The 26,352-nt window shown below is 44.5% G+C and overlaps 2 protein-coding genes across 12 annotated transcripts in view; one reads left to right on the forward strand and one right to left on the reverse strand.

The window, feature by feature from the left end:
- TOM1L2 (target of myb1 like 2 membrane trafficking protein) overlaps positions 1 to 8,988 on the reverse strand; it is a 118,332-nt gene extending 109,344 nt beyond the window's left edge. For all 9 annotated transcript variants that reach the window (XM_077449522.1, XM_077449521.1, XM_077449519.1 and 6 more), the window contains exon 1: positions 8,853 to 8,988. In XM_077449522.1, coding sequence (XP_077305648.1) covers positions 8,853 to 8,904 — 52 coding nt within the window. In that variant the 5' untranslated portion in view covers positions 8,905 to 8,988. The remainder of the gene's footprint in view (positions 1 to 8,852) is intronic.
- A 252-nt stretch (positions 8,989 to 9,240) lies between these two features.
- The window catches only part of DRC3 (dynein regulatory complex subunit 3), a 30,995-nt gene continuing 13,883 nt past the window's right edge, over positions 9,241 to 26,352 (forward strand). Inside the window, exons 1-9 of one of the 3 annotated variants that reach the window (XM_077449525.1) lie at positions 9,260 to 9,459; positions 11,775 to 11,928; positions 13,134 to 13,316; positions 17,004 to 17,120; positions 18,245 to 18,411; positions 19,962 to 20,108; positions 22,352 to 22,471; positions 22,649 to 22,760; positions 26,136 to 26,311. In XM_077449525.1, the coding sequence (XP_077305651.1) occupies positions 13,157 to 13,316; positions 17,004 to 17,120; positions 18,245 to 18,411; positions 19,962 to 20,108; positions 22,352 to 22,471; positions 22,649 to 22,760; positions 26,136 to 26,311 (999 nt within the window). In that variant the 5' untranslated portion in view covers positions 9,260 to 9,459; positions 11,775 to 11,928; positions 13,134 to 13,156. Of the gene's footprint in view, positions 9,460 to 11,774; positions 11,929 to 13,133; positions 13,317 to 17,003; positions 17,121 to 18,244; positions 18,412 to 19,961; positions 20,109 to 22,351; positions 22,472 to 22,648; positions 22,761 to 26,135; positions 26,312 to 26,352 lie in introns of all 3 variants that reach the window. The other 2 variants (XM_077449524.1, XM_077449523.1) reach the window with 2 other exon arrangements.

The raw sequence follows: 26,352 nt of genomic DNA on the forward strand, positions 1-26,352 counted from the left end.
AGTCTATTCTCTCCAACTTCCCTAAGAATTGCTGTGATCTACCGGCCCCCTGGACCATTATGAACTTTCCTTGAGTTTTCTGCCTGGCTACCCTACTTTCTCTCTTCTGAAATTCCACAAATTCTTCTAGTGATTTCAACATCCCTGCTAATACAAACACTACTGCTACTTCTAAACTTCTTAATCTAACCTCTTCATTTGACCTGAAGCAATGGGTACAGGCTTCTACTCACTCTGATGGCAACGCCCTTCCTTGACCTTGTATTCTCTTACCTATGCACTCCATGCAACTTCTCAAACAATCCTTTTCCTCTCTCCAACCATCACCTTGTTAGTTTCTCTCTCAACCTGTCCTCCGCCACCTTTCCCTCCAATCTCCTAACTATCACCCATATAAACTTTTGCAACTCCTCTCTCCTCTTATTCTGCTACTGACCTCCTCTATGACAAAATCTCTTCCCAGTCCTGCCCCAACCAAGCCACTTCCATTTACAATAAATCCCTGTCCTCCAACCTGGACAAGCTCACTCCCCTCGCTACACGCACAATCAGGCCTTGACCCCTACAACCCTGGCAAACAGATGAAAACACGCACTGGTCACTCCCCTACTTAAAAAGCCGTCCTTGGACCCTACCAATCTTAACAACCTATGCCCTATCTCCTTGCTCCCCTTTTCCTCCAAACTGCTTGAATGCCTGGTTTACAACCAACTGAGTGACCACCTCATTAAGAATAACCTTCTTGATCCCCTTCAATCTGGATTTCGCCCTCAACACTCCGCAGAAACTGCTCTTTTAAAAACTTGCAAATGACTTACTAACTGCAAAAACCAATGGACACTATTCTGTACTCCTACTTCTGGACCTTTCAGCTGCCTTTGGCATGCTTGACCCCCCTCTACTCCTCAAACAACATTACTCCTTTGGTCTCCGTGGCTGGGCTCGTCAGTGGCTCTCATCCTACCTATCCCAACGCACCTTCAGTGTCACTTACAATTCCTTCTTCCTCCACTCCTCTTCCCTTCTCCGTCGGGGTTCCCCAAGGTTCTGTTCTTGGACCTCTTATTTTCAATCTACACTTCTTCCCTGGGTCAGCCGATAGCCTCTCGTGGCTTTCAATATAATTTCTCTGCTGACGACACACAAGTCTATCTCTCCATCAGTCTCCTCCCGCATCACCAACTTACTAACAGACATATCTGTATGGATGTCACAACACTTCCTCAAACTGAACTTGTCCAAAACCGAACTTATAATATTTCCTCCCCCACGCGCCTCTTCCCCTGACTTCTCTGTCAAGAAGAGCAATGGAACAACCATCCACCCATCCCCACATGTCAAAGCTCCCGATTCACTCCCTGGTTATCTCTCGCCTTGACTACTGCAATTCCCTGCTCATTGGCTTACCTTTAAATAGTCTATCCCCCCCTTCAGTCCATCATGAATGTTGCTGTCAGACTCATCCACCACACAAACCGCAGTGTCTGCTACCCCTCTCTGCCAATCCCTCTATTGGCTGGCACTTGCCCAACGAATTTAATTCAAAATACTAACAAGTTACAAAACCATCCACATCTCTTCCCCCAGCTACATCACTAACCTAGTCTCAAAATACCAACCTAATCACCCTCTTTGTTCCTCCCAAGACCTCGCTAGCTCCCTCATCACCTCCTCCCATATCCGCCTCCAGGACTTCTCCCGAGCTTTGCCCATCCTCTGGAATTCCCTACCCCAATCTGTCAGACTGTCTCCAAATGTATCCACTTTTAGGCGATCCTTGAAAACGTAGCCTATCCTGCCTCCATCTAACAACTGCACTATTTTCTCCATTAGTTCATCGCCCCACAGCTATTACCCTTTTGTATAACTTGACCCTCCCCCCTAGATTGTAAGCTCTAATGAGCAGGACTCTCTGATTCCCCCTGTATTGAATTGTATTGTAATTGTACTGTCTGCCCTAATGTTGTAAAGCGTTGCGTAAACTGTCTGTGCTATATAAATCCTGTATAATAATAATGGAAATATATACTGTATATACTATTAGAGGAGGGATATACTGTATATACTATTAGAAGAGCTATACTGTATATACTCTTAGAGGATACATACTGTGTATACTATTAGCCCTTGTACACACGGTCGGACATTCTGCCAACCAAATCCGTTGGATTTTGTCCGACGGATTTTGTCCGACGGATTGTGTCCGAAACTGTGGCATACACACAGTCGGACCAAGTTGTTGGAAAATCCGATCGTTCAGAACGTGATGACGTTATTTCGTTACGACGGGACTACGTTCAGGCTAGTAGCCAATAGCTTTGGTGTAGGAATTTGATCTGAGCATGTGTGGCACTTTGTCCGATCGTAATTCTCTACACATGATCGGAGTATGTCCGATCGGACCAGTTTGTCGGAAAATATTTCCAACAAGTTGGAAAATTGGGATATTCCGACGTAAACAGTCCGATGCATACCACACACAGTCAGATTATCCGACAAAACGGTCCGATAGGACACATTCCGTCGGAATCTCCGACCGTGTGTACAAGGGCTTAGAGGATATATATTGTATATACTATTAGAGGAGCAATATGCTGTATATACTATTACAGGAGAGATATACTGTATATACTATTACAGGATATATACTATACATTCTATTAGAGGAGATATATGCTATATATACACTATTAAAGGGCGAATCATCTCACCACTGGACAATGAGGTCCCTGTACCCCAATGGCCTCCACAGTCACCACATCTCATCCAATAGATAACCTTTGGGATGTGGTGAGATGGTAGATTTGCATCATGGATGTGCAGCCAACAAATCTTCAGCAACTGTGTGATGCTATCATGTCACTATGGACCAAAATCTCTGAGGAACGTTTCCAACACCTTGTTGAAACTACGCCATGAAGAATGAAGGCAGTTCTCAAGGCAAAAGGGGGTCCAACCCGATACTAGCAAGGTGTACCTAATAAAGTGGCTGTGAGTGCAGCTTCCTAAAAACATCACAACACCCGGCCTCTGTACTCCTCTCAAGAACTCTCAGCTCTGATACAAGCAAGAAAATATCCAAAATACCTTGATAGGTGGATGCCAACGTTGGCATTCCTTGGCATGCTGCATCTGCACTCTATGTAACATCCACATGTGATGCAGAACCTCAGTTATTGAAAGAACTGAAAACCAATAAATGAAAAGGGGCTCCATTTGACTCGTTGCAGCTTCTAATGCACATTGTGAGAAGCTCACAGTGTGCAGTGAAATCGGAATAAGCCAATTCAGTCCAGGAGAGAAGTGGGTACTTTCGGACCACCACATGCCATTATACATCCTTACTTTGAAAGGGGATATGGTTGTTATAGCAGCAGCTAGCTGCCATAACCCCGGGAACCTCTTGTTCGACCGGCGGTCCGCTTCAAGATGAAAGTGGTCTCTGTGGCGGATTCGCCACAAGATCACTTTTATCGGCCCCTCCCCTCTTGCCTCACACGGGTGCCCTTTGCTACTTACCGGAGCCATCGGCAGCGGCGGAGGCGATCGGCCTGTCCCCTGCCTGGGTATGGCGACAAGTGAGGGGAAGATGGACCCCACCCATCTCGATACCACTGTCAAAACATCACTTCAACCCATAGCCCTTAGGCTGGATGCACACCTAGGCAGTTTTAGTGCTTCATAGGAAACCATGTTAACTGGACTGTAGTGCAAAACGTAAAAAGCACTAAAAATGCATAGGTGTGAATCCAGCCTTAGAGAGACGGTTTCTTTTCAATTCTTTTTTTTAAATGACAATTCTAATTTATTTCTTTTTTATTGCATTTTAGTGTAAATGTGAGGTCTTTTGACCCCAGATCTCATATTTAAGAGGACCGGTCATGCTTTTTTCTATTACAAGGGATGTTTGCATTACTTATAATAGGAATAAAAGCGACACATTTTTTAAGGAACAGTGTAAAAATAAAAGATAAAATAAATAAGAAAAATGAAATATATAATAATTTTTAAAACGCATCCCATCACGTTGAGCTCGCGTGCAGAAGTGAACGCATACGTGAGTAGCGCCCGCATATGAAAACGGTGTTCAAACCACAGATGTGACATATCGCCGCAATCGGTAGAGCAAGAGCAATAATTCTAGCCCTAGACCTCCTCTGTAACTCAAAACATGCAACCTGCAGATTTTTTTTTTTTTTTAACATCACCTATGGAGATTTTTAAGGGTAAAAGTTTGTCGCCATTCCATGAGCGGGCGCAATTTTGAAGTGTGACATGTTGGGTATCAATATACTCGGCGTAACATTATTTTTTGAGAATTAAAAAAAAATAATTGGGCTGACTTTACTGTTTTTTCTTTTTTTTTTTTTCTTAAAAAATAAGACAAGTGTATTTTAATAAATAAAAAAAAAAATAAAAGTGTATTTTTTTAAAAAACGTGCGCTTGTAAGACCGCTGCGCAAATAGGGTTTGACAGAAAGTATTGCAACGACTGCCATTTTATTCTCTAGGGTGTTAGAAAAAAAAATGTATAATGTTTAGGGGGTTCTAAGTAATTTATAGTAAAAAAATAAATAAAAAAAAAATAAAACAGTTTTTAACTTGTAAACAACAAATCTCAAAAAAATAAAAAGGGGATCGGTCCTTAAGTGGTTAAGTAATAAGCAAAGCTGGACACCCGCAGTTGATCTATAATTACAAACTATACATAGTTACACATTAGATTGATATTAATTACGGCTGGGTGGATCTTATGGGCGGATGAATCACCCACTTATGTCTTACATGAGAGCAACAAAGCCAAGATCACTGCAGTCATATTATTCCTCCTAAGGCAGCAGGAGGAGTCTCACCCCCTTTGCTGCATACAGCTAAACAACCAGGCAAGCTGAATGAAAAGATCTAGCAGGACATAAAGCAAAAGGGATATTTATGCAGGTCCTCTTAGTAGAGGTTTTCACGCTCTCACTCACTACAGGCAACAATAACAAAATGGGTGACCTGCATATTTTCTATCAGCATATGTAATCTAAAGCACTCTGTTTTAAAGAGGAAGTAAACCCTGATGAGTTTACTTCCTCTTTCATTCCCTGCAAAGGCAAAGCATAATGGACTACTATGCATCGCATAGTAGTCCATTATGTGTCACTTACCTGACACAGGAGCCAGCAAAGTCACCGCTGTCCCCTGTAGTGCGGCGCATCCATCTTCTCGGTGGGTCTCGCCGCGCCGCCGTTGTCATTCGGTGAAGCCGCGATGACGTCACTCCCGCGCATGTGCACGGGAGCCGCCACGCACGGCATATCGCCATTGACGGGTGCCGCTCTCAGTGTGCCTGCACGCCGCTGTCTACGGCGCATGCGCTGTAGACAGCGGTGACTGTCTTTCAGCAAATATCTCCTAAACCGTGTAGGTTTAGGAGATATTTCTTGGACCTACAGGTAAGCCTTAATCTAGGCTTACCTGTAGGTCAAAGTGTGTTGTAAGGGTTTACAGCCACTTTAATATTTAGTAGCAATTCTCTCCTTTGTAAACTATAAGCAGAACAGGCAGAGAGATGATTGGAGCAGAATCCAGATGTATAAATCCAGGGATGGGCAGGAGGGGGTGCTGGTGGTGATAAGTGACAGGTACCCAAAAGGCCACACATGTAAAACAAACGATGACAAAATGTGACACTGTCAGGACAGCAAAAGGGGGAGGGGGTGTTTAATCCTTTTGCTGCCAGACCAATTTTTGCAGTTTTTTTTTTTTTGTATAGGTGTTTAACCACATGCCGATCAGCTGCCGCAGTATAATCGCTATCATGGTATGTCGGTACCATAGACAGCCACTAGGGGGGCGCACAACAAATGCCCCCCACGGAGCCGATGCGAGTGCCCAGCAGTCGCGATCACCGCCAGGCTCCCGCCATCGCTCGGGGCACACTGAGAACCAGGATCTGTGTGTGTAAACACATTGTTTCTGGTTCTGAGGGGAGAACAGACAGATCGTCTGTTCATACAGAGTATGAACAGAAATCTGTCATCTCCCCTACACACTCCCCTCCCCTTTTTAGTTAGAACATGTACTAGGACACACTTAACCCCTTCACTGCCCCCAAGTGGTTAACGCTTTTACTGCCAGTGGCATTTTCACAGTAATCAATGCAATTTTATGTTCCCAAAAATGTGTCCGCCATAACGTCACAGTCCCGATAAAAATTGCAGATCGCCGCCATTACTAGTAAAAAAAAAAAAATGTATAATAAAAAAAGCCATAAAACTATCCCCTATTTTGTAGATGCTATAACTTTTGCGTAAACCGATCAATATACACTTATTGTAATTTTTTTTTTTTACCAAAAATATGTATAAGAATACGTATCGGCCTAAACTGAGGAAAAAATATGTTTTTTTTAATATATTTTTTGTGGATATTTATTATAGCAAAAAGTAAAAATTTATAATTTTTTTTTTTTTTTAAATGGTCGCTTTTTTTTTTGTTTATAGCGGAAAAAAATAAAAAGCAGCAGAGGCGATCAAATACCCCCAAAAGAAAACTCTATTTGTGGGGAAAAAAGGACATCAATTTTATTTGGGTGCAACGTCGCACGACCGCGCAATTGTCAGTTAAAGGGACACAATCGCAGAATCGCAAAAAGTGCTCTGGTCAGCAAGGGGGGTAAAATCTTCCGGGGCTGAAGTGGTTAAAAAATATATATATATATATATTTAGGCCTGAAGATTAGTTAAAACCCTCAAGACCCCTTTCACACCAGGGCAGTGTTCACAGTAAAGCGGTGCTCGTGTTAGCTGCGCTTTTGTGCCACTAGCAGGGCACTTTTAACCCTAAAAAGGGGGTTAAAAACTCCCATCTTGCAGTGCTTTCAAATCGTTTTTCAGGCGCTGCCTACTCATTCCAATGGGCAGGGCGTTTTGGGAGGGCTCAATACAGCGCATTCCAACCCGCCCCAAAGATGCTGCTTGCAGGACTTTTCCTAACGTCCCGCAAGCACACTGGGTGTGAATCGTCACACTGGAATTGGCCATTTCCAGCGATAAACCGCCTGAAAAGCGACGCAGCGTGAATTTGGCATTATGGTCGCCCAAAGGGCCAGTTGTATCTGTAAGACTAGATGTCCAGAGCACCCACCCCCCACCCCTTACATCAGATGTCAAAGCCCCCCCAGCCCCACCATCAGAAGTCAAGAGTCACCCATCCTTCCTTACATCACAGTGCACCCTCTTACCTTGCCAGGAAGAAGCTGGGGACAGAGCTGGGAAGCAAAAAAGTGCAGGGTCTGGAGGAGGACTGTAGTCAGATGAATGCTGAAGCAGAGACAAGGGGGTGCTGAAGTTGCACAGAGATGGGCAGGATCTGCAAGAGGAGGGCCCCACAAGAGGAGGAGTCAGGAGCACCAGAAGGATGGGATCCCAGAAGAAAAGGAGCAGCAGCGGGGCACCAAGAAGAAGAGGAGGAGGAGGAGCACCGGAGGGGGGGGGCAGAACAGGAGGAGCCAGGAGCAAGGGTGGGGGGGCACCCAGAAGAGGAGGAGCCAGGAGCACCGATGGGGGGCACCCAGAAGAGGAGGAGCCAGGAGCACTGATGAGGGGGGGCAGAACAGGAGGAGTCAGGAGCACCGATGGGGGGGCACCCAGAAGAGGAGGAGCCAGGAGCACTGATGGGGGGCGCAGAACAGGAGGAGTCAGGAGCACCTATGGGGGGGGCACCCAGAAGAGGAGGAGCCAGGAGCACTGATGAGGGGGGGCAGAACAGGAGGAGCCAGGAGCACTGATGAGGGGGGCACCCAGAAGAGGAGGAGCCAGGAGCACTGATGAGGGGGGGCAGAACAGGAAGAGCCAGGAGCACTGATGAGGGGGGGCAGAACAGGAGGAGCCAGGAGCACTGATGAGGGGGGGGGCAGAACAGGAGGAGCCAGGAGCAAGGGTGGGGGGGCACCCAGAAGAGGAGGAGCCAGGAGCACTGATGAGGGGGGGGGCAGAACAGGAGGAGTCAGGAGCACCGATGGGGGGGGCACCCAGAAGAGGAGGAGCCAGGAGCACTGATGAGGGGGGGGGCAGAACAGGAGGAGCCAGGAGCACTGATGAGGGGGGGGGGCAGAACAGGAAGAGCCAGGAGCAAGGGTGGAGGGGGCACCCAGAAGAGGAGGAGCCAGGAGCACTGATGAGAGGGCAGAACAGGAGGAGCCAGGAGCAACGGCGGGGGTCACACAGAAGAGGAGGAGCCAGGGGGGCACCCAGAAGAGGAGGAGCCAGGGGCACCGGCGGGGGGGCATCCAGAAGAGGAGGAGCCAGGGGCACCCAGAAAAGGAGGAGCCAGGGGCACCAAAGGAGAATCTGGGCTACTCTGTGCAAAACCAACTGCTCAGAGCAGGAAATGTGACATGTTTGTTATTTTCTATTTTAATAAAAAAAGGGGTTTATAATCATTTTAATGTAAAGCGTTCTCCGATTGGATATAATGCAGAGAGTGACATCACTGCTCCCCCTCATCCAATTAGAGAAGGCTTTGCAGTCACAGGCAGTATGTCAGATGTATAGATAGCATTGTACACACAGCTGCAGCAAAAGAGAGGCCAGTGACACATATGGGAGGGGAATGTGTGTGTATATGTATATATATATATATATATATTATACAAGGAGGTGACACACATGGGGAGTGTATACAGAGGTGATAGTGACACACATATATACATAAAATAATAGTATATAAATATATTAGTAGGATGTGACCCATACAAGAGATATAGATATGTATAATAGGAGGTGACAATGACACACAGCAGGCCCTGTAGGCCTCTCACATGCACACAGAAGACCCCCGGCCCCCCTCCCCCGCTCTCTTACCGATACATTGCCCCACCGGGGTGCTGTACGGGTTCCCCAGCAGAAACTCCATCTTGATGACAACAAACAGCCGGCCTCTCGATTCACTCCCACAGTCAGATCGACCTCCCGCCCTCTCTGCATCCCCATTGGACGAGCGGAGAGAATCCTGAACCTCATTGGACCATTCTGTCACTGCGCCCGCCCCCACCGATGTTGGTTTTCTCTCCATTGGTTTACGTATCTGTCAACCTTGACTGTTGTCCTTTGCTAAACCGGAGGGGAATGACAGAATAACCCCGTCTTCAGAGTCTGATTGGTCGGCGCACTCGGCCCGTCCCCCTTGTCATTTAAGCGCCCGCCTCTTCCAAAATCCCAGATAGGGATTGGCTAGGAGCTTTTGGAATAGGAAAGCTTTATTGTGTGGCGTGCTAACAGTGAACACCGCCGTCATTGGCTATTACTTAGCACGTGCCCGGTTGCTCTTGGCTACCAAGGACGCCTCTGTGTTTGCTGTGGTGGGAATCAGGTAATGGAACATCTTTATAGTGCGAGATCTTATCTTCCATAAGGAAGCTGCATCTCAGCGTATGATGTGTGCAGGAGCAACATTAAAGTAGAAATAAAGGTAAAACTGTTTTTTTAAGTTTTGGATAGATTGGAGCTGAATTAGAACCCCTGACAGTTTTTATTGCTGTCTGTGTCCCCATTAGGGCGAGTCACCCTCTCTATTTCTCATGTTTACCATCATCATTGAAAGTAAAAGAAAACCTTACATTTTGGGTTGGAGAGGAAATCTCCCGATGGGGACACATGTTCTGGGATTTCCTCTCACTTCCTGTTCTGGCTATGGGACAGGAAGTGAAGGGAAATCTCCCCAATGGAATGCAGATGGGAAAAAAACCTTAGAGTAGCTATAACAAGACCCCCCCCCCCCCCCCCCCCCACTTGCTCTATCCAAAATGGAAATGTTTTTTTTTGCCTATAGTACTACTTTAAAGAGCGTCCCAAGGCAGGACTTTTATTTTTGTATGAATGTGTATAGAATGCTGAAGGGACAGAACTCTGTGTACACCCCTCCCCCCCCCCCCCCCCCCGGTCTGGGTTTGGGTTCACTGTCTCTGCCACTGTCAACAGGAAGGGATTAAGAAATCCAAACTGTTGCCACCAGAACAGGAATAATGGGGACACTTGTTCCTGTGACAACTTATAGAGATTTCCTCTTACTTCCTGTTGTGTCCACTGGAAAGGAAGTGAAGGTCGCAAGTGGCCCAGGGAGCAAAGAGAAAACTAACAAGTGGCTTTAACCATTCTAAACATCTGAAATGAAGAACAGATGGCTTTATATAAACCTTAACCACCACACACCTATATACGGCAAAAAAGTTTGAAGAGGAATATCGTTGTTATGGCAGCAACTAGCTACCATAACCCTGGTACCCTCTTCTTCGGTCAGCGGTCCGCTTTCCGATAATAGTGGTCTCTGCGGCGTATTTGCAGCGAGATCACTTTTATGTGTGGTGGGAGAGGACCATCCCCCTCCTTCCACCACGCTCCGGTGCCCTCCGCCACTTACCGGAGCTGTTGGCAGTGAAGACAATCGGATCTTCACCCTTGTTGGGCATGGAGAGGAGTGAGGGGAAGATGGCCCCCACCTGTCTCCATAACATTGCTGGGCGGAAGCAACGTCAAAACCTCACTTCCACCCATAGCTCTTAAAGGGGAATTTTTTTTTTTTTTTTTAAATGACAACTTTTTTTTTCTTTTATTGCATTTTAGTGTAAATATGAGATGTGAGGTCTTTTTGACCGCAGATCTCATATTTTAAGAGGACCTGTCATGCTTTTTTTTTCTATTACAAGGGATTTTTACATTCCTTGTAATAGGAATAAAAGTGACACCATTTAAAAAAAAAAAAACTGTGTAAAAATAAAAGGTAAAATAAATAAGAATTTTTTTTTTTAAACGCGCCCCATCCCGCCAAGCTCGCATGAGTAGCACCCGCATATGAAAACGTTTTTCAAACCACACATGTGACATATCGCCGCGATCGTTAGAGCGAGAGCAATAATTCTAGCCCTAGACCTTCTCTGTAACTCACAACATGTAGAATCTTTTAAATGTTGCCTATGGAGATTTTGTAAGGGTAAAAGTTTGTCGCCATTCCACGAGCGGGTCGCAATTTTGAAGCATGACATGTTGGGTATCAATTTACTCGGCGTAACATTCTCTTTCACAATATAAAAAAAATTGGGCTAACTTTACTGTTGTCTTATTTTTTTAAATTAAAAAAAACTGTATTTTTCCCAAAAAAGTGCGCTTGTAAGACGGTGTGACAGAAAGTATTGCAGCGACCTCCATTTTATTCTATAGAGTGCTAGAAAAAAATGTATAATGTTTGGGGGTTCTAAGAAATTTATTAGCAAAAAAACTGTTTTTTTAACTTGTAAACAACACCTCTCAGAAAGAGGCTGGGTCCTTAAATGGTTAATAAGCCAGAAGCCCTCTGAGCCTCCTGTGCTCTGTGTCGGCTGTTATCAGTTGCATTGTTCCCAGTTATTTCTGAGGGCTACAGAACTCCTCCTCTCTATGCTATGTAGATGAGGAAAGGGGGACGTGTTTTTTGACCTCTCCAGTCTCTGTTGTCCTGATAGATTACAGTAAGTGAGGGTTGTCACCCTAGAACAGGAAGTCTGGAAGGGCTCTTTTTTTTTAAGCACTCTGAATACCAATCAAAGCCCCTGTCACTAAATAAAATGGTGAGCTTACAGTCCTGTTCATGCGTTTTTCTTTGTGTCACTTCAAAAATTATACCCCATGTCACTTTCTTGCTGCTTCAAAGCCTCTTCAAAGCCTACATAAAAGTCTATATAACAAAGCTTGTTTGAAACACCTGCAGCTTTTAAGGGGTTTTTATTCAGTTAGCTTCACTTTGTTTTGGAGGTATTGCAGGTATGGGATATCCCAGGATGCACTGGGAAACCAGCAAGTGAACCGGAAAGACATTATCAGCAGCCACTTCTGGTTTATATGTATATATTCTGGAGGTGTCTGGTGCAGATGTTACATCTGGTGTGCAGCGTGGAGCAGCAAGAAGGTGAGCGGGGTCTGGACTGTAGCGGAGTAACTAGCAGATGGCACATGTGGTGTGCAACATGGGAACTCTATAGTAGGGCCCGGAGAGAGAGGACTGAGTATCAGAGGATCAGAGCAGAAGAAACTAGCAGAGTTGGGGGTTACTACTGAGCGGGGGATCAGCAAAGCTGCAGGTACTAATGAGTGGGAGATTAGCAGAGCTGGGGGTTTCTACTGAGTGGGGGATCAGCAGAGCTGGGGGTACTACTGATTTTGGGATCAGCAGAGCTGGAAGTTAATACTGAGCAGATGATCAGCCAAGCTGCAGGTACTAATGAGTGGGGGAATAGCAGAGCTGGGGGTTACTACTGAGTAGGGGTATTACCAGAGCTGGGGGTTACTACTCAGTGAGGAATTAGCAGAGCTGGGGGTTACCACTGAGCAGGGGATTAGCAGAGCTGGGGGTTACCACTGAGTGGGGGATTAGCAGAGCTGGGGGTTACCACTGAGCGAGGGATTAGCAGAGCTGGGGGTTACTACTGAGCGAGGGATTAGCAGAGCTGGGGGTTACTACTGAGCAAGGGATTAGCAGAGCTGGGGGTTACCACTGAGAGGAGGGATTAGCAGAGCTGGGGGTTACCACTGAGCGGGGGGATTAGCAGAGCTGGCGGTTACTACTGAGTGGGGGATCAGCAGAGCTGGGGGTACTACTGAGTGGGGGATCAGCAGAGCTGGGGGTACTACTGAGTGGGGGATCATCAGAGCTGGGGGTTACCACTGAGCGTGGGGATTAGCAGAGCTGGGGTTTACTACAGAGCGGGGGATTAGCAGAGCTGGGGGTTACCACTGAGTGGGGGATCAGCAGATTTTGGAGTTACTACTGAGTGGGGGATCTTCAGAGCTGGGGGTGCTACTGAGTTTGGGATCAGCAGAGCTAGGGGTTCCTACTGAGCGGGGGATTAGCAGAGTTGGGGGTTACTACTGAGCTGGGGATTAGCAACACATCTTGAAGCAAGTGTAAACGAGCCCTTACTGGCAGGATCATCAGGTAAAAATAAAGAATAAGAATAATAATAATAACAAATGAATGCAGTCCTCCCATCTATGGATTGGTAAACTGCAATATATTATTTTTATTTTTTTGGCTTTCAATCTTTTTTTTATGTTCTTCGGTATTTCTACATTACTTGCTGGATCGTGGTCTGTTAATCCTTCCATTTATTTTAGTTGTGTAAAGGTGAGGTGTGAGAATGAACGGGCTCTACGACACCCCAGAACCGAACGTCATCGATGATGCAATGCTGAGAGGAGCGGTGGAGGAGCAGGGCCCGAAGGAAGAAGCCGGACGCATAGCCAAGACGGAGGGCATCGAGTTCAAGGAAGTCACCAACCTGCGCCTGGATTTCAGACGTGCGGCTTTTGGATTTTTATATTACACCAAATGTAGCGCACGACCCCAGACATGGCGGCTCAGGTTTGGGGAACCACTTGAGTCCCAGGTGATGTTTTATACCACCTGTGTTCAAGGGAACCTGTCCCCAGAGAAATGTGGAGCTTCTTTCTAGGAATGTCTCTGGATTCAGTATTCTCTTAATCGCTGACCTGGAACGAGTCTACAGATCCTTAACCCCTTTGGCGCTGACAGTGCGCATATTTATGGCCTCCTAAGAGCCGGTTCACACAGGGGCGACTCGTCAGGAGACTTAGCCGCCTGACAAGTCGCGTCCCATTCTGTGCAATGGAACCTTTCTAATCGAAGCGGCTCAAGTTGCTCCGACTTAAAAAAAGGTTCCTGTACGACTTTTGGGGCGACTTGAGGCGACTTGCATTGACTTCTATACAGAAGTCGTTTTGCAAGTGGCCGCAGTGGTCACGTCCAAGTCACCTGAGGCAGTCACGCTGTAAGTGGTGCTGCCTCAGTGTGAACCCGACCTAACAGTGGGTTTTAATCCGTGAGGCCACATATATGTTTACCAGTGTCTGTGCTAGGAGCGTGCGGCACTCCCAACCCCCGAGACTGAGCTCTCCCCAAGAGACCCAGGTCTCATACTATCGATAAGAATTAGACATGCAATTTTTTAAAATTCCCAATTAGTTTTTTTAACGAATTTTGACAAATTTGTTCATTTCCGAAATTCCGAATTTTTCAATTTCCAAAATTTCAAATTTACAAATTTCAGAAAGTCGAAATTCGGAAATTAGAATTTTCAAATTTGCAAAAATGTTACATTTCTAAATTTCATAAATTTGGAATTTCAGAAATTCAGAAATTAGAAATTTTGGAAATTTTGGAAATTCGTAAGTTCGGAATTTGAAATTTTGGAAATGGGGAAACTTCAGAAATTCGAAATTTGGAAATTCAAAATCCAGAAATTGGCAAATGTCGGAAATTCGAAATTTGGAAATCCGAAAAATTCAGAAATTGGAAAATTTGGATATTCGAAATTTCAGAAATTGGAAAATTCCAAATTAGGAAATTCCAAAATTTGGAAATGTGAAAATCCAAAAATAAGAATGAAAATCTGAACATTCAAAAGAATTAAAATCTGAAAATTCAAAAACCGGAAAATCGGAAATAATAATTAACTAATAATAAATATAAAATTATAGGTATTTGGAATTTCCTTTCAAATTTGGCTATTGGTGAATGTATTTGAACGAATTATCTGAAATAACGAATGCCTTACCAACAGCAGGCAAAAGCATCTGTAAAAATGCGCTTTTAGTAGCTATTTACAATGGCATTAATGCGCGTTTAGCAGCGTTTCTCTACCTCTATTCAAAATCAATGGTTCCCTATGGGAGCCGTCTAACTTTCAGCCCATTGATTTGAATAGAAGTCGCATCCAAGTCTGATCATCACGATCCGACTTGTGGTTCGACTTGTGCTCTGAGGTCATGAAGGGGAACCCCGCACCAAAAAATAAAAAAACATCGTGGGGTCCCCCCACAAGATCTATACTAAGCCCTTTGAGCAATGCGATAAATCGCACACCACACTGCCCCCTAGTGCAGCCGACAATGCAGAGCGGTGAATCGCTCCAGCTGCCCTGTGTTGCAATGTGAAGTGGCCCTTATGCTGATAGCAGAGGATGAAAGCAGCAGACAGAAATGACACTTAGTGCTCTGGATTGAGACAAGTACACACTATAGATCAGGGATCCTGAAACTGCGGCCCTCCAGCTCTTACATAGTTACATAGTAGGTGAGGTTGAAAAAAGACACAAGTCCATCACGTCCAACCTATGTGTGATTATATGTCAGTATTACATTGTATATCCCTATATGTTGTGGTAGTTCAGGTGCTTATCTAATAGTTTCTCAAAACTATCGATGCCCCCCGCTGAGACCACCGCCTGTGGAAGGGAATTCCACATCCTTGCTGCTCTTACAGTAAAGAACCCTCTATGTAGTTTAAGGTTAAATCTCTTTTTTTTAAACTCCCTTCTGCAAAAAAGTTGTATCCCTATTGTGGGGTCACCAGTATGGTATTTGTATATAGAAATCATATCCCCTCTCAAGCTTCTCTTCTCCAGAGAGAATAAGTTCAGTGCTCACAACCTTTCCTTATAACTAATATCCTCCAGACCCTTTATTAGCTTTGTTGCCCTTCTTTGTACTCATTCCATTTCCAGTACATCCTTCCTGAGGACTGGTGCCCAGAACTGGACAGCATACTCCAGGTGCGGCCGGACCAGAGTCTTGTAGAGGGGGAATTATCGTTTTATCTCTGGAGTTAATCCCCTTTTTAATGAATGCCAATATTCTGTTTGCTTTGTTAGCAGCAGCTTGGCATTGCATGCCATTGCTGAGCCTATCATCTACTAGGACTCCCAGGTCCTTTTCCATCCTAGATTCCCCAGAGGTTCTCCCCCCAGTGTATAGATTGCATTCATATTTTTGCTACCCAAATGCATTATTTTACATTTTTCTACATTAAACTTCATTTGTCATGTAGATACCCACCCCATTCATTTGTTCAGATCTTTTTACAAGGTTTCCACATCCTACTGAGAAGTTATTGCCCTGCTTAGCTTAGTATCGTCTGCAAATACAGAGATTGAGCTGTTTATCCCATCCTCCAGGTCTTTTGTGAACTAATTAAACAGGATTGGTCCCAGCACAGAACCCTGGAGGACCCCACTACCCACCCCTGACCATTCTGAGTACTCTCCATTTATCATCACCCTCTGAATTCGCCCTTGTAGCCAGTTTTCAATCCATGTATTCACCCTATGGTCCATGCCAACGGACCTTACTTTGTACAGTAAACATTTATGGGGAACTGTATCAAATGCTTTTGCAAAATCCAGATCCACCATGTCTACCGGCCATCCTTTATCTAGATACACCACGTCTACAAGCCTTCCTTTATCTAGATACACCATGTCTACGGGTCTTCCTTTATCTAGATGGCAACTCCCCTCCCCATAGATCAGTTGTTGCCGAACTACGCATTAGGAATTGTAAAACTCTGACATTCAGACATGACAAGGCATGATGGGAATTGTAGTTCTTGAACAACTGGAGGGCCATAGTTTGAAGACCCCTGCTATAGATAGATATGCTTTGTTCATATTTTATGTCTGAAGTCTACAACTACTTTAACTCAATATGCATGCATTAATGCACCACACAGATTTGAATAGGGACTCAGTCTTGTCTTCAGCATTCAGTCAGATGTCACTTTTATTTTTGGCCTGCAATGGAAAAATGTTAGTAGTTTTATCAGAGTCTGGACTAGGGGTGGGCAAAAGGGATGGCTGCCCTGGGCGCAGCATGTATTGTAGGAATGGGGATGCCGCAAGTTCCTTCTACTGACAGGAGTAGTGACAACGGCATCACTACTTCTGTCAACCCAGTACTGGAAGCAGCAAGGAGAGCAGGAGAGAGCCAGGAGGGGGCGTGAGCTGTGCTCTCTCTCCCCCTTCCCTCGTCATAAGCTTTCACATAATAAAGCAGAGGTGGGGATGGGGTGCAATTTGCCATCTTTGCCCTGGGCACTGGATGATCTTGTCCCATCATTGAGTTCGATTAGTAACAACATTTCTTGTAACAACAACTTTCACATTCCTATGTTGCTCTGTTTAATTCCAGAGATTCTAAGAATTGATAATCTATGGCAGTTTCACAATCTGACCAGACTTCAGCTGGACAACAACCTCATTGAGAAGATTCAGGGGTTAGATACGCTTGTCAATTTAGTGTGGCTGGGTGAGTAAGATACTGAGATTTGCTTTTATTGTACAATGTATTTAAAGCTGAACACTGGGCACAAAAACATTCATTCCAAAATATGTTTTAATTGCCACATAGGAAATAATTCCTCTCTTTGTGCATCAAAAGTCTTTGAAAACCTAAATATTTCTATATAAATGAGCAGTGACATGAGAGCTACAAAGGAACCATCATATCTGGTCACTGTAAATGAGTGAAGGGTCTGGGGCAAGGAGACACTAAGTGCCACAGGAAGGTACTCTGAGACAACATCCAGGGCATCACTAAACCCAGCATCTGACATTTGGCCTACAGAGGGGGGTGTCAAACACATCTCTGGACTCATCCAGGAGGAGACCTGAGGAGTGCTCAAGATTGTCATCAGTGATCCCGCCACCTACAAAGAGCATGCCAAGAAGAAAACCATCACTGCCGTTCTAACCTAAACCCCTTAGACCAGTAATTCTCACGCAGCGTTCCGTGGAACCTAAGAGTTCCTTGAGCTTTTCCTGTCTGACCTCCTCTTTATAGTGCTTGCATAGTTCCAGGGCCAGTGCCATTTGGTAGAGGCAGCAGCATGCTACCAATGATCTTTTTAGCTGCCTGTAAAGGTGTCATTCTGACCACCATGGAAGGGGTTCAAGACCTTCTACTGACCACCAACATAAGGGGCATTTTTCCTATTGACCCCCCAATGAGTTGGTTGTAGTAAAGGTTCCCGAGACCTGCAAATTATTTTGAAGGGTTCTTCTGGGGTAAAAAGTTTGAGAGAGGATGCCCTAGATCAGGGTCTCAAACTGGCGACCCTCCAGCTGTTGCGAAAATAGTCCTATGAGGCATTGCAAGGCTGACAGTTACAAGCATGACTCCCACAGGCACGATGGGACTTTTAGCTTCAGAACAGCTGGAGGGCCTCCAGTTTGAGACCACTGCCCTAGATTCTTGCTATGTTCTAGTTGCCATGTTCACAGAGTGGGCTGACATTTCACAACTTGTGCCTCACATGGTTAGTACAATGTCTCCGACCGGAGCTATCCGCTTTTTTTTTTTATAGTGTGTACCCAGCTTTAGTCTTATCTTTGCTCCCGATAAACCTTTCAATTCTCCTGTTTGTTTTGCAGACTTGTCATTTAACAATATTGAGGTGATCGAAGGGCTGAGCGCTCTTACAAAGCTGGAGGACCTAAGTTTGTATAATAACCGTATTTCTGTTTTTGAGCACATGGACAGTCTGAAAAAACTGCAGGTCTTATCTATTGGGAATAACAACCTGGCGTCATTGGAAAATGTACGGAATTCAACATAGTTTTCCCCATATTTTTAACTCACTTAAGCATTAATATTTAAAAATAATTTTTTGGACTTGTGGAGAAACTGGGTCATCCTAAATCAAATGTGTGGTCCAAGATCAATGAGGAATGTGATATGGTTTGCATCCATTTGGGAGTATTTAATCTTACTTGCATCTTAGTGCAGACTTCTGGGAAAATCAGTAAGCCAATCACACAAGCAGGAAATGACATTCACAGAGGGTTGGGGCGTTCCCTACACAAACTGTGTTCAGAATCCTCTAGGTCAGTGTTTCTCAACTCCAGTCCTCAAGGCGCCCCCAACAGGTCACGTTTTCAGGATTTCCATTGATTTTCACAGGTGATTTGATCAGTTTCACTGCCTTAGTAATTACCACAGCCATTTCATCTGAGGGAAATCCTGAAAACATGACCTGTTGGGGCGCCTTGAGGACTGGAGTTGAGAAACGCTTCTCTAGGTTGCCATATTGCATTTTACAGAAACCACGCTGCCTATGCTATAATTTTTTTTTCTTATTTGCTATTTTTTCCCCCTATGAAAGTAGAGTTTCCCTTCGAACCTCAACTGTAAGTGTTGAGAGGAAGATTAAGGGTTAAGGACTCTATTTAGGAGTTAGGTTTAGGGTAAATGAGGTTAGGTTTTATGCAACAGATTAAGGATAAGCCCTTGTACACACGGTCGGACGTTCCGACAACCAAATCCATCGGATTTTGTCTGACGGATTTTGTCCGAAACTGTTGCATACACACAGTCGGACAAAGTTGTCAGAAAATCCGATCGTACTTAACGTGATGACGTTATTTCGTTAGGACGGGACTACGTTCAGGCTAGTAGCCAATAGCTTTGGTCTAGGAATTTGATCTGAGCATGCGAGGCACTTTGTCCGATCGGAATTCTCTACACATGATCGGACAAAGCATGATCGGATCATGTTGTCGGAAAATTTTATAGCCCAGCTGGAAAACTTGGTCCGTCGGTTACTCCGACGGAAACAGTCCGATGGAGCCCACACACTGTCGGATTATCCGACAACACGGTCCCATCGGACATTGTCCATCGGAATGTCCGACTGTGTGTACAAGGGCTAAGTGTTGATAGGATAAAGTATTAAATTAAAATTAAACCCTTGTTTATTAATTGCTTCTGTTATGAAGATCTTCTCACTTTATAAGTCTCAGCATTGCTTCCTCAATCTTCTGCCTGGAAAGCATCTGCATGTATTGCGCAATGTCAAGTGGTGGTGTAGCTTAGAAAGGACTCGATCATTGTGGTGACGTAAAAAAAAAACACTCGAAAAAGTAACCCCCGGTGCAAAAAAAAAAGTGCACATACAGAAAGTCAGAACATACTGCATACAGCAATAGTGGACTGACCTTTTCAGGATTGCATGCAGTATTTGTCAAAACACCTAAATGCTGCATGCGATATGCTTTTATAAATGGAACCCAATGTCCTAATTTTATTATGTCGGAGTTAATTTATAAGTAGTTTATATTTCCTAATCTCCGTATTTCGTCTTGTTTCCAGCTCGTCTACCTGCGCAGGTTTGAGCATTTGCGGACGTTAAATCTTGCAGGGAATCCATTGTGTGAGGACACAAATCATAAATTGTTTGTTGCTGCTCACCTCCCGAACCTGGTGTATCTGGACTTCAGGCTTCTAGATGAGAATATAGTAAGATGGACTTTGTACACGCCATTTAATACAATATCAAGAAATATCCACCTAAATCCTAATTACATAATTTCTCACTTAGTATTTTTATTTTATTTTTTTAATCCAAAAAAAGTTATTATTAGTATTAAAATAGGCATAAGGTAACAAAATCAACACTGAGAAAGAGACAAATATCTGTGTTATACATATCCAGTCAAAGGAGTAGATAAGGCTAAGGCCGCGTACACACGCGGGGACTGTTCGCTCAACTTTGTTCGTCAAACAGTTTCAGCGGACAGTCCGCTCAAAATTAGCATGGACGGACTTGACCACACACGACGAACGAACAGTCCGCTGAAACCGTGCGCGATGACGTGAACAGCACGTACGACGGGACTAGAAAACTACGTCCTATACACTGCAATGCAAACTTCGGCGTGTAAATCCTTTCTGAGCATGCGCGGAACTTAGTTTGACGAACAAGCCTACACACGAGGGGACTGTTCGCTGAAACAAAGTTTCAGCGGACAGTTTTTCGGAAATTCCGAAAAACTTTGTTCAGCAGACTGTTCGCTGAAACTGTCCGCTGAAAGCCCACACACGAGCGGACTGTCCGCCGAAACACTGTTCAGCGGACAAAGTTGAGCGAACAGTCCCCGCGTTTGTACGCGGCCTAAGTCTTTGCAACATATTGGGAAATTTGGACTGTATTTTATAATTTAAAAACAGGGTCCAGTATACCTCCATTTTGTATTATAGAGACATGGCCAATGTGACATACCAGCATTCCTCTATTTTGAGTTTTACAAAACATAATTAATATGACGTACTGGTATTCCTCTATTTTGTATTTTAGAGACATGACCATTGTGAAATACCAGTATCCCTCCACTTTGAGTTTTACAAAATATGACCAATATGACATACTGGTATTTCTCCATTTCGGAGACTTGGCCAATGTGAGGTAGTATACCATTTTGTACTTAGAGACAAGGCTGGTATTTCTCCATTTTGTATTTTAGAAACGTGGCCAATATGACGTACCAGTATATCTGCATTTTGAGTTTTACAAAACATGACCAATATGGCGTACTGATATTCCTCCATTTTGTATTTTAAAGACATGTCCATTGTGAAGTACCGGTATTCCTCCATTTTGTGTTTTACTAAACACGGCCAATATGACATACTGATATTTCTAAAATTTGTATTTTAAAAAACATGGTTGAACTGGATAGAATTGTGTATTTTTTTCAACCAGATTAACTGTAACCATGGCCAATATGATGTACTGGTGGTATTCTTCAATTTTGTATTTAGAGATATGGCCAGTATTTCTCCATTTAGTATTTTAGAAACATGGCCTATATATTTTATAAACCTGATATGACATGCTGGTATTCCTCCATTTTGCATTTTAAAGACATGGGCAATGAGATGTACTGGTATTCCTCCGTTTTTGTATTTTGGAATCATAGCCAATGTGATGTATTTACAGGCATGGCCAGTATTCCTTCATTTAGTATTTTAGAAACATAGGGTGATATCACGTATTGGCTCTCCTCCATTTTGTATTTCAGAGACATGGTCAATGTGGCATGCCAATAATCCTTCATTTTGTATTTAAGAGAACTGGTCAATGTGGAATACCAATTATACTTAATTATGTATTTTAGAGACGTGGCCAATACGATGTACTGGCATGACTCCATTTTGGAATTTACAAACATGGCCAATATGCCAAACCAGTATTTCTCATGCAGACACTGTGGACCAATTCATCCACACAAAAAATTAGCTCCCTTTGCTCCCCTACCAGCTATGACACCAAAGTTGAACTTCCTCTGATTCCCTCCCAGCAGTAACCCATCAGCTCAATTCACCTTCTTCCCAGGACTTAGAGCACCTGCTATGTGCTTATATTAGTCTGAGTGTGAGAGGTGTCAATGTGAGCCAAGAACTCACTGCTGGCAGGGGAGAACAAGAAGATCTGAGCTGCCAATTTATGACTAGGAGTGATTGGCAGGGTGAGCTGAGCTTCTGAATAACTGCAGAGAAGAGGGGATTGAGAGGAGCTGAGCTGTTAAGAGAATAAACTGATTGAGAATTAATTGCTGCACAGCACTTGCAGCTACATAGGTCAGTGAGGGCTGGTTTATTGTCTGTTAAGAATATGTAAATATTTGAATATTCCTTGCCTGGCCAAATGTTCACTTTAAAGTCATTATGATATCCTAGAATTCATCCATTTTGTACTTCAGAGAGACATAGCCAATGTGAAGTACCAGTATTCCATCGAGGAAATAAATCATAATGAGACTTTGGAGAGAGTGAAGAGGGAAAAAGAAGAACAGAGTCAGCAAGAGCTGGATAAGCACAAGGTAGACCCTGAATATTATCCACGGGCGTGTCTTCATAGACTTGCTTTTATTTGATGACTTTCTACTAAAATCATAGCTGGTAACTTGTTGGTTGCCATGCGCAGTAGAGATTCTTTGTTTATGAAGTGTTACACTTTCACAAGGTATGTCTGTCACTGATGTCACATTTACATTAAGGCTGCCTATGTGGAATACTTGAATGGCCCCTTCATGTTTGAAGCCATGTATGCAGAGGATGCCGATGGGACTCGGTTGTCTACACTCCCTGGTGTGGATGAACTAGTGGACTCATATCCTTCTAGCCTCCTTGTATCAAACTAGGAGAGATGTTAACTCTAGAAACTATTTTTGAATCACTGACACGTGTTATGATAGTGTTTTAAACCTAACTGGTTGCTCGGTGCTCTAAGCCATTATGAAGATAGATGTGTCAATAACAGTGGTATTCTGCTTTATTGACACCATGGCCTGTACATTCTTCAAAAACCTTCCATGCCCCCAAAAGTATATATAAAAAAAAAAAAAGTGTATATAAAAAAAAAATACTTAGACAATGCAAAATATGTATTGTAAATGCTGGAAGGCTCTGGATAAGTCTGGGTGTCACTGAGTGGGTATGAGGGTTCTGAACGGGGTTAGTGGACTTGGCAGCAAACTTGGTTGCCCTGTAGGGGATGAGGTTTCTGGAGGGGGCTGGAGGAAATTATGGGGATGGGGTTTTTCATCCTCATATTTTCCTGCGCTGGTGGGTGCTGAAGGGGCTGAGGGGTATTGTGGGAAGTTGGGGGAGGCAGTATGGGACACTGAGGTTGGTGGTACTATGGGGGGGGGTGGGGGGCTTAAGGCTCTGCAGTAAGCTGGAGCAGCGATCCCCAACCTTTTTGGCACTAGAAACTGGTTTCATGGCAGCAGATTTTTCCCAGTGACCAGGGGGATGGAGTTGGGGTTGTGGTGGATAGGTCGGAGGATGGGATATTTGATATTTACAGAGTCTGTCCTCAGTTCCTCTAATGTTTACAGTGCAGTCCACTTTATATTACAGTGCCCCTAGCAATCACAGCCTCCACCATCACAGTGCCCCTGCAGTTTTCCCCCCACCCCTTTCCACTCTAACATCACATTTCCCCATTCCAAGCTCTGCATCCCCAGCACAGGACCTGTGGCAGGGCAGAGGCCTCTTATCAGTTCCTGTGTTCTCTCCTGGCTCCTCCGGCCCGCCCGCCTGACAATGTCATCCTATCAGCAGGGCAGGGGGTGGGAGGAGCTCTCCATTCCAATCTGCAGCTCCTCCCGGGCGGTGGAGCCGGGAGAGGATGGACGGGCCATGGCTGCGCAGCAGGAGGTGAACTGCGACTGCAGTCTGCAAAAGCCCTGTGCATACCGCAATCGCTGCTCAACTCCTGCTGTGTAACCTGGTCATTAGCAGGCCCTGACCAGCACCAGTTCAGGACCACTGGGCTGGGGGACACTGTAGGAGGCTGGGAGCCACTGTGGGAGTTGAAAGGCACTGTGAGTGGTTGCGGGATCTAAAAACACCCAGTGATTATTCCCATAGGAGAGCAGCTCACCATCACAATTGACTCCCATGATTAATGGAAAGTCTAAAAGAGCTTTTGCATAATCTACTCCAGACTGCCATCTTCATATCAGAATCTGGATCACAGAGGGATACATCGAGATGGAAATCCTATATGCATGGAAAAAGAGACTAACTCACATCCGACACCACAAACCAGGCACTCCCATAGCTCAAAAAAAAGAACAAGCGTGATGACAACACTGGGAACTCATACACGTGGACACAAGGAGCTTTGAGGTTGGTGGAGGAAACCACCAACCCCAAAGAACTCCCCCCCATGTTGAGGGCATGTAGCCTGGTATGGTTCAGAAGGGGAGGGGGGCCCCCGCTCGTCCCCCCCCCCCTTCCTGATCTGACAGGCTGCATGCTCAGATAAGGGTATGGTATGGATTGAGGGGAACCTAACACTGTTTTCTTTTTTAAATTTAGGCATGGGGTTACCCTTAAAATCCACACCAGACCTGAAAGGCCTGGTATGGATTGGGAGGGGCACGCCAATTTTTTTGTTTTAGCATTTTTGTATTGCTGGCAATGGTATTGTATTGTTGGCAATTTAAATGTGTTTTTTTTTTATTTAGAAATGTCAGTTTTGCTGCAGCAGGTTCTATACACAGTACATATGCACCACTTTACAGGCAGACTAAGGGGACCCCCAAGGCACTATATTTAAAGGCATTTTTATTGTTTCACTTTAACCACTTCCCACCTGGCCAATGCACAAATACGGCCGGGTGGGAGCCGTCTACTCCTGATAGGACGTTCAGGAACGTCCATCAGAAAGAGCGGGATCGCGCGCGCGTGCCCGCGCAGCGGCGCGATCCAGATGCGCCCGTGTCACCCGGACACGGCGCATCTCAGATCGGCAGGAGGTCTCTGTGATTGGCCCTCCTGATCACATGATTGCTGTGTCCAATCACGGCCGTCATGTGATGTAAACAAACAGCCGGTTGCTAGGCAATCGGCTCCTCCTCTCCTCACACAGAAGTCATCGCTGAGGATAGGAGAGCAGATCGCTGCAGCCGGCTGATGATCAGTGAGTATGAGCTGTTTTTTACAGCTTTTTACTCACTGATCACCAGTCTAGTGTAAACACAAATCACCACACAGTGTAAACACAATGTGCCCACACATGTCCCCAAAACATACATGTCCCCAAATAATAAAAATACATGTCCCTAATAATAAAAACATGTCCCCCACATATGTCCCACTAAAATCACATGTCCCAATGATTATCTGCACACATATGTACGTGATCACCTGCACACATATGTACATGATCATTTGCGTACATATGTCCGTGATCACACAAACCAATTATTATACACTTAACGGAATTTTTTTTTTACCAAAAACATGTAGCAGAATACATTTTGGCTTAAATTTATGACAAAATTTGATTTTATTGGATTTCTTTTAAAATAGAAAAAAGAAAATAGTTTTTTTTTCCAAATTTCCGCTTTTTTGCGCTTATATCGCAAAAAATAAAAAACGGAGTCGTGAATAAATACCACCAAAATAAAGCTCTATTTGTGCGAACAAAATGATAAAACTTTAATTTGGGTACAGTGTAGCATGACTGCGCAATTGTCACTGAAAGCGCTAGAACGATGAAAGCTGAAAATTGGGCTGGGAAGGAAGGGGGCGAAAGTGCCCTGTATTGAAGTGGTTAAGCATCATTAAAATCACTGATCCTGTAAAAACTATCTTTTCAAAGTACCCGGACCCCATACCATTTTTATTGCCAATAACTTGCATATACAGTAAGCCTCCAAAATGGGGTCTTTTGACTTTTCAAATTCGGGTCCTATAGACTTTAGTGGGGTTTGGGATTTGGGTCCGAACTTTTGCAATGTTCCAGAGTTTTAGTGTGAACCAAACAGGGGGGGGGGGGGGGGTGTTCGGCCCATCTCTAACCACCAGCAGTGTTATATGGTTTCTCCCAAATGCCTACAACTTTTAATGGACAGCTTGGCATGTTCAGACCCATTCACACCACACATTATGTAATAGCAGCCCATTCACTTGTGACCGCATCAATTTTAATACATCTGTGCAGTGTGTTGTTCCTTAACACTGACCCCACATATAGGACGAAGTGTACGGAGGTCTGTCAGGCTATATTCGACTATGGCCTCAAGCACCATGAGAAAAGGGAAGCTGAAATGACCATCTTTAATGAATGTCTGCAGGAGGCTGTGACCGAAAACCAGGAGACTGGAGCCAAGAAAATTAATGAGTTTCAAACAAAGAACAATGAGGTACAGCTTACAAGGGTGTATATTTGGGGGAGCGCCATTGC

Source organism: Lithobates pipiens, unplaced genomic scaffold (genome assembly GCF_037356315.1).
Source record: "Lithobates pipiens isolate NorthernLeopardFrog02 unplaced genomic scaffold, aLitPip1_a1.2 Scaffold_22, whole genome shotgun sequence".
In the NCBI taxonomy this organism is placed as follows: Eukaryota; Metazoa; Chordata; class Amphibia; order Anura; family Ranidae; genus Lithobates; species Lithobates pipiens.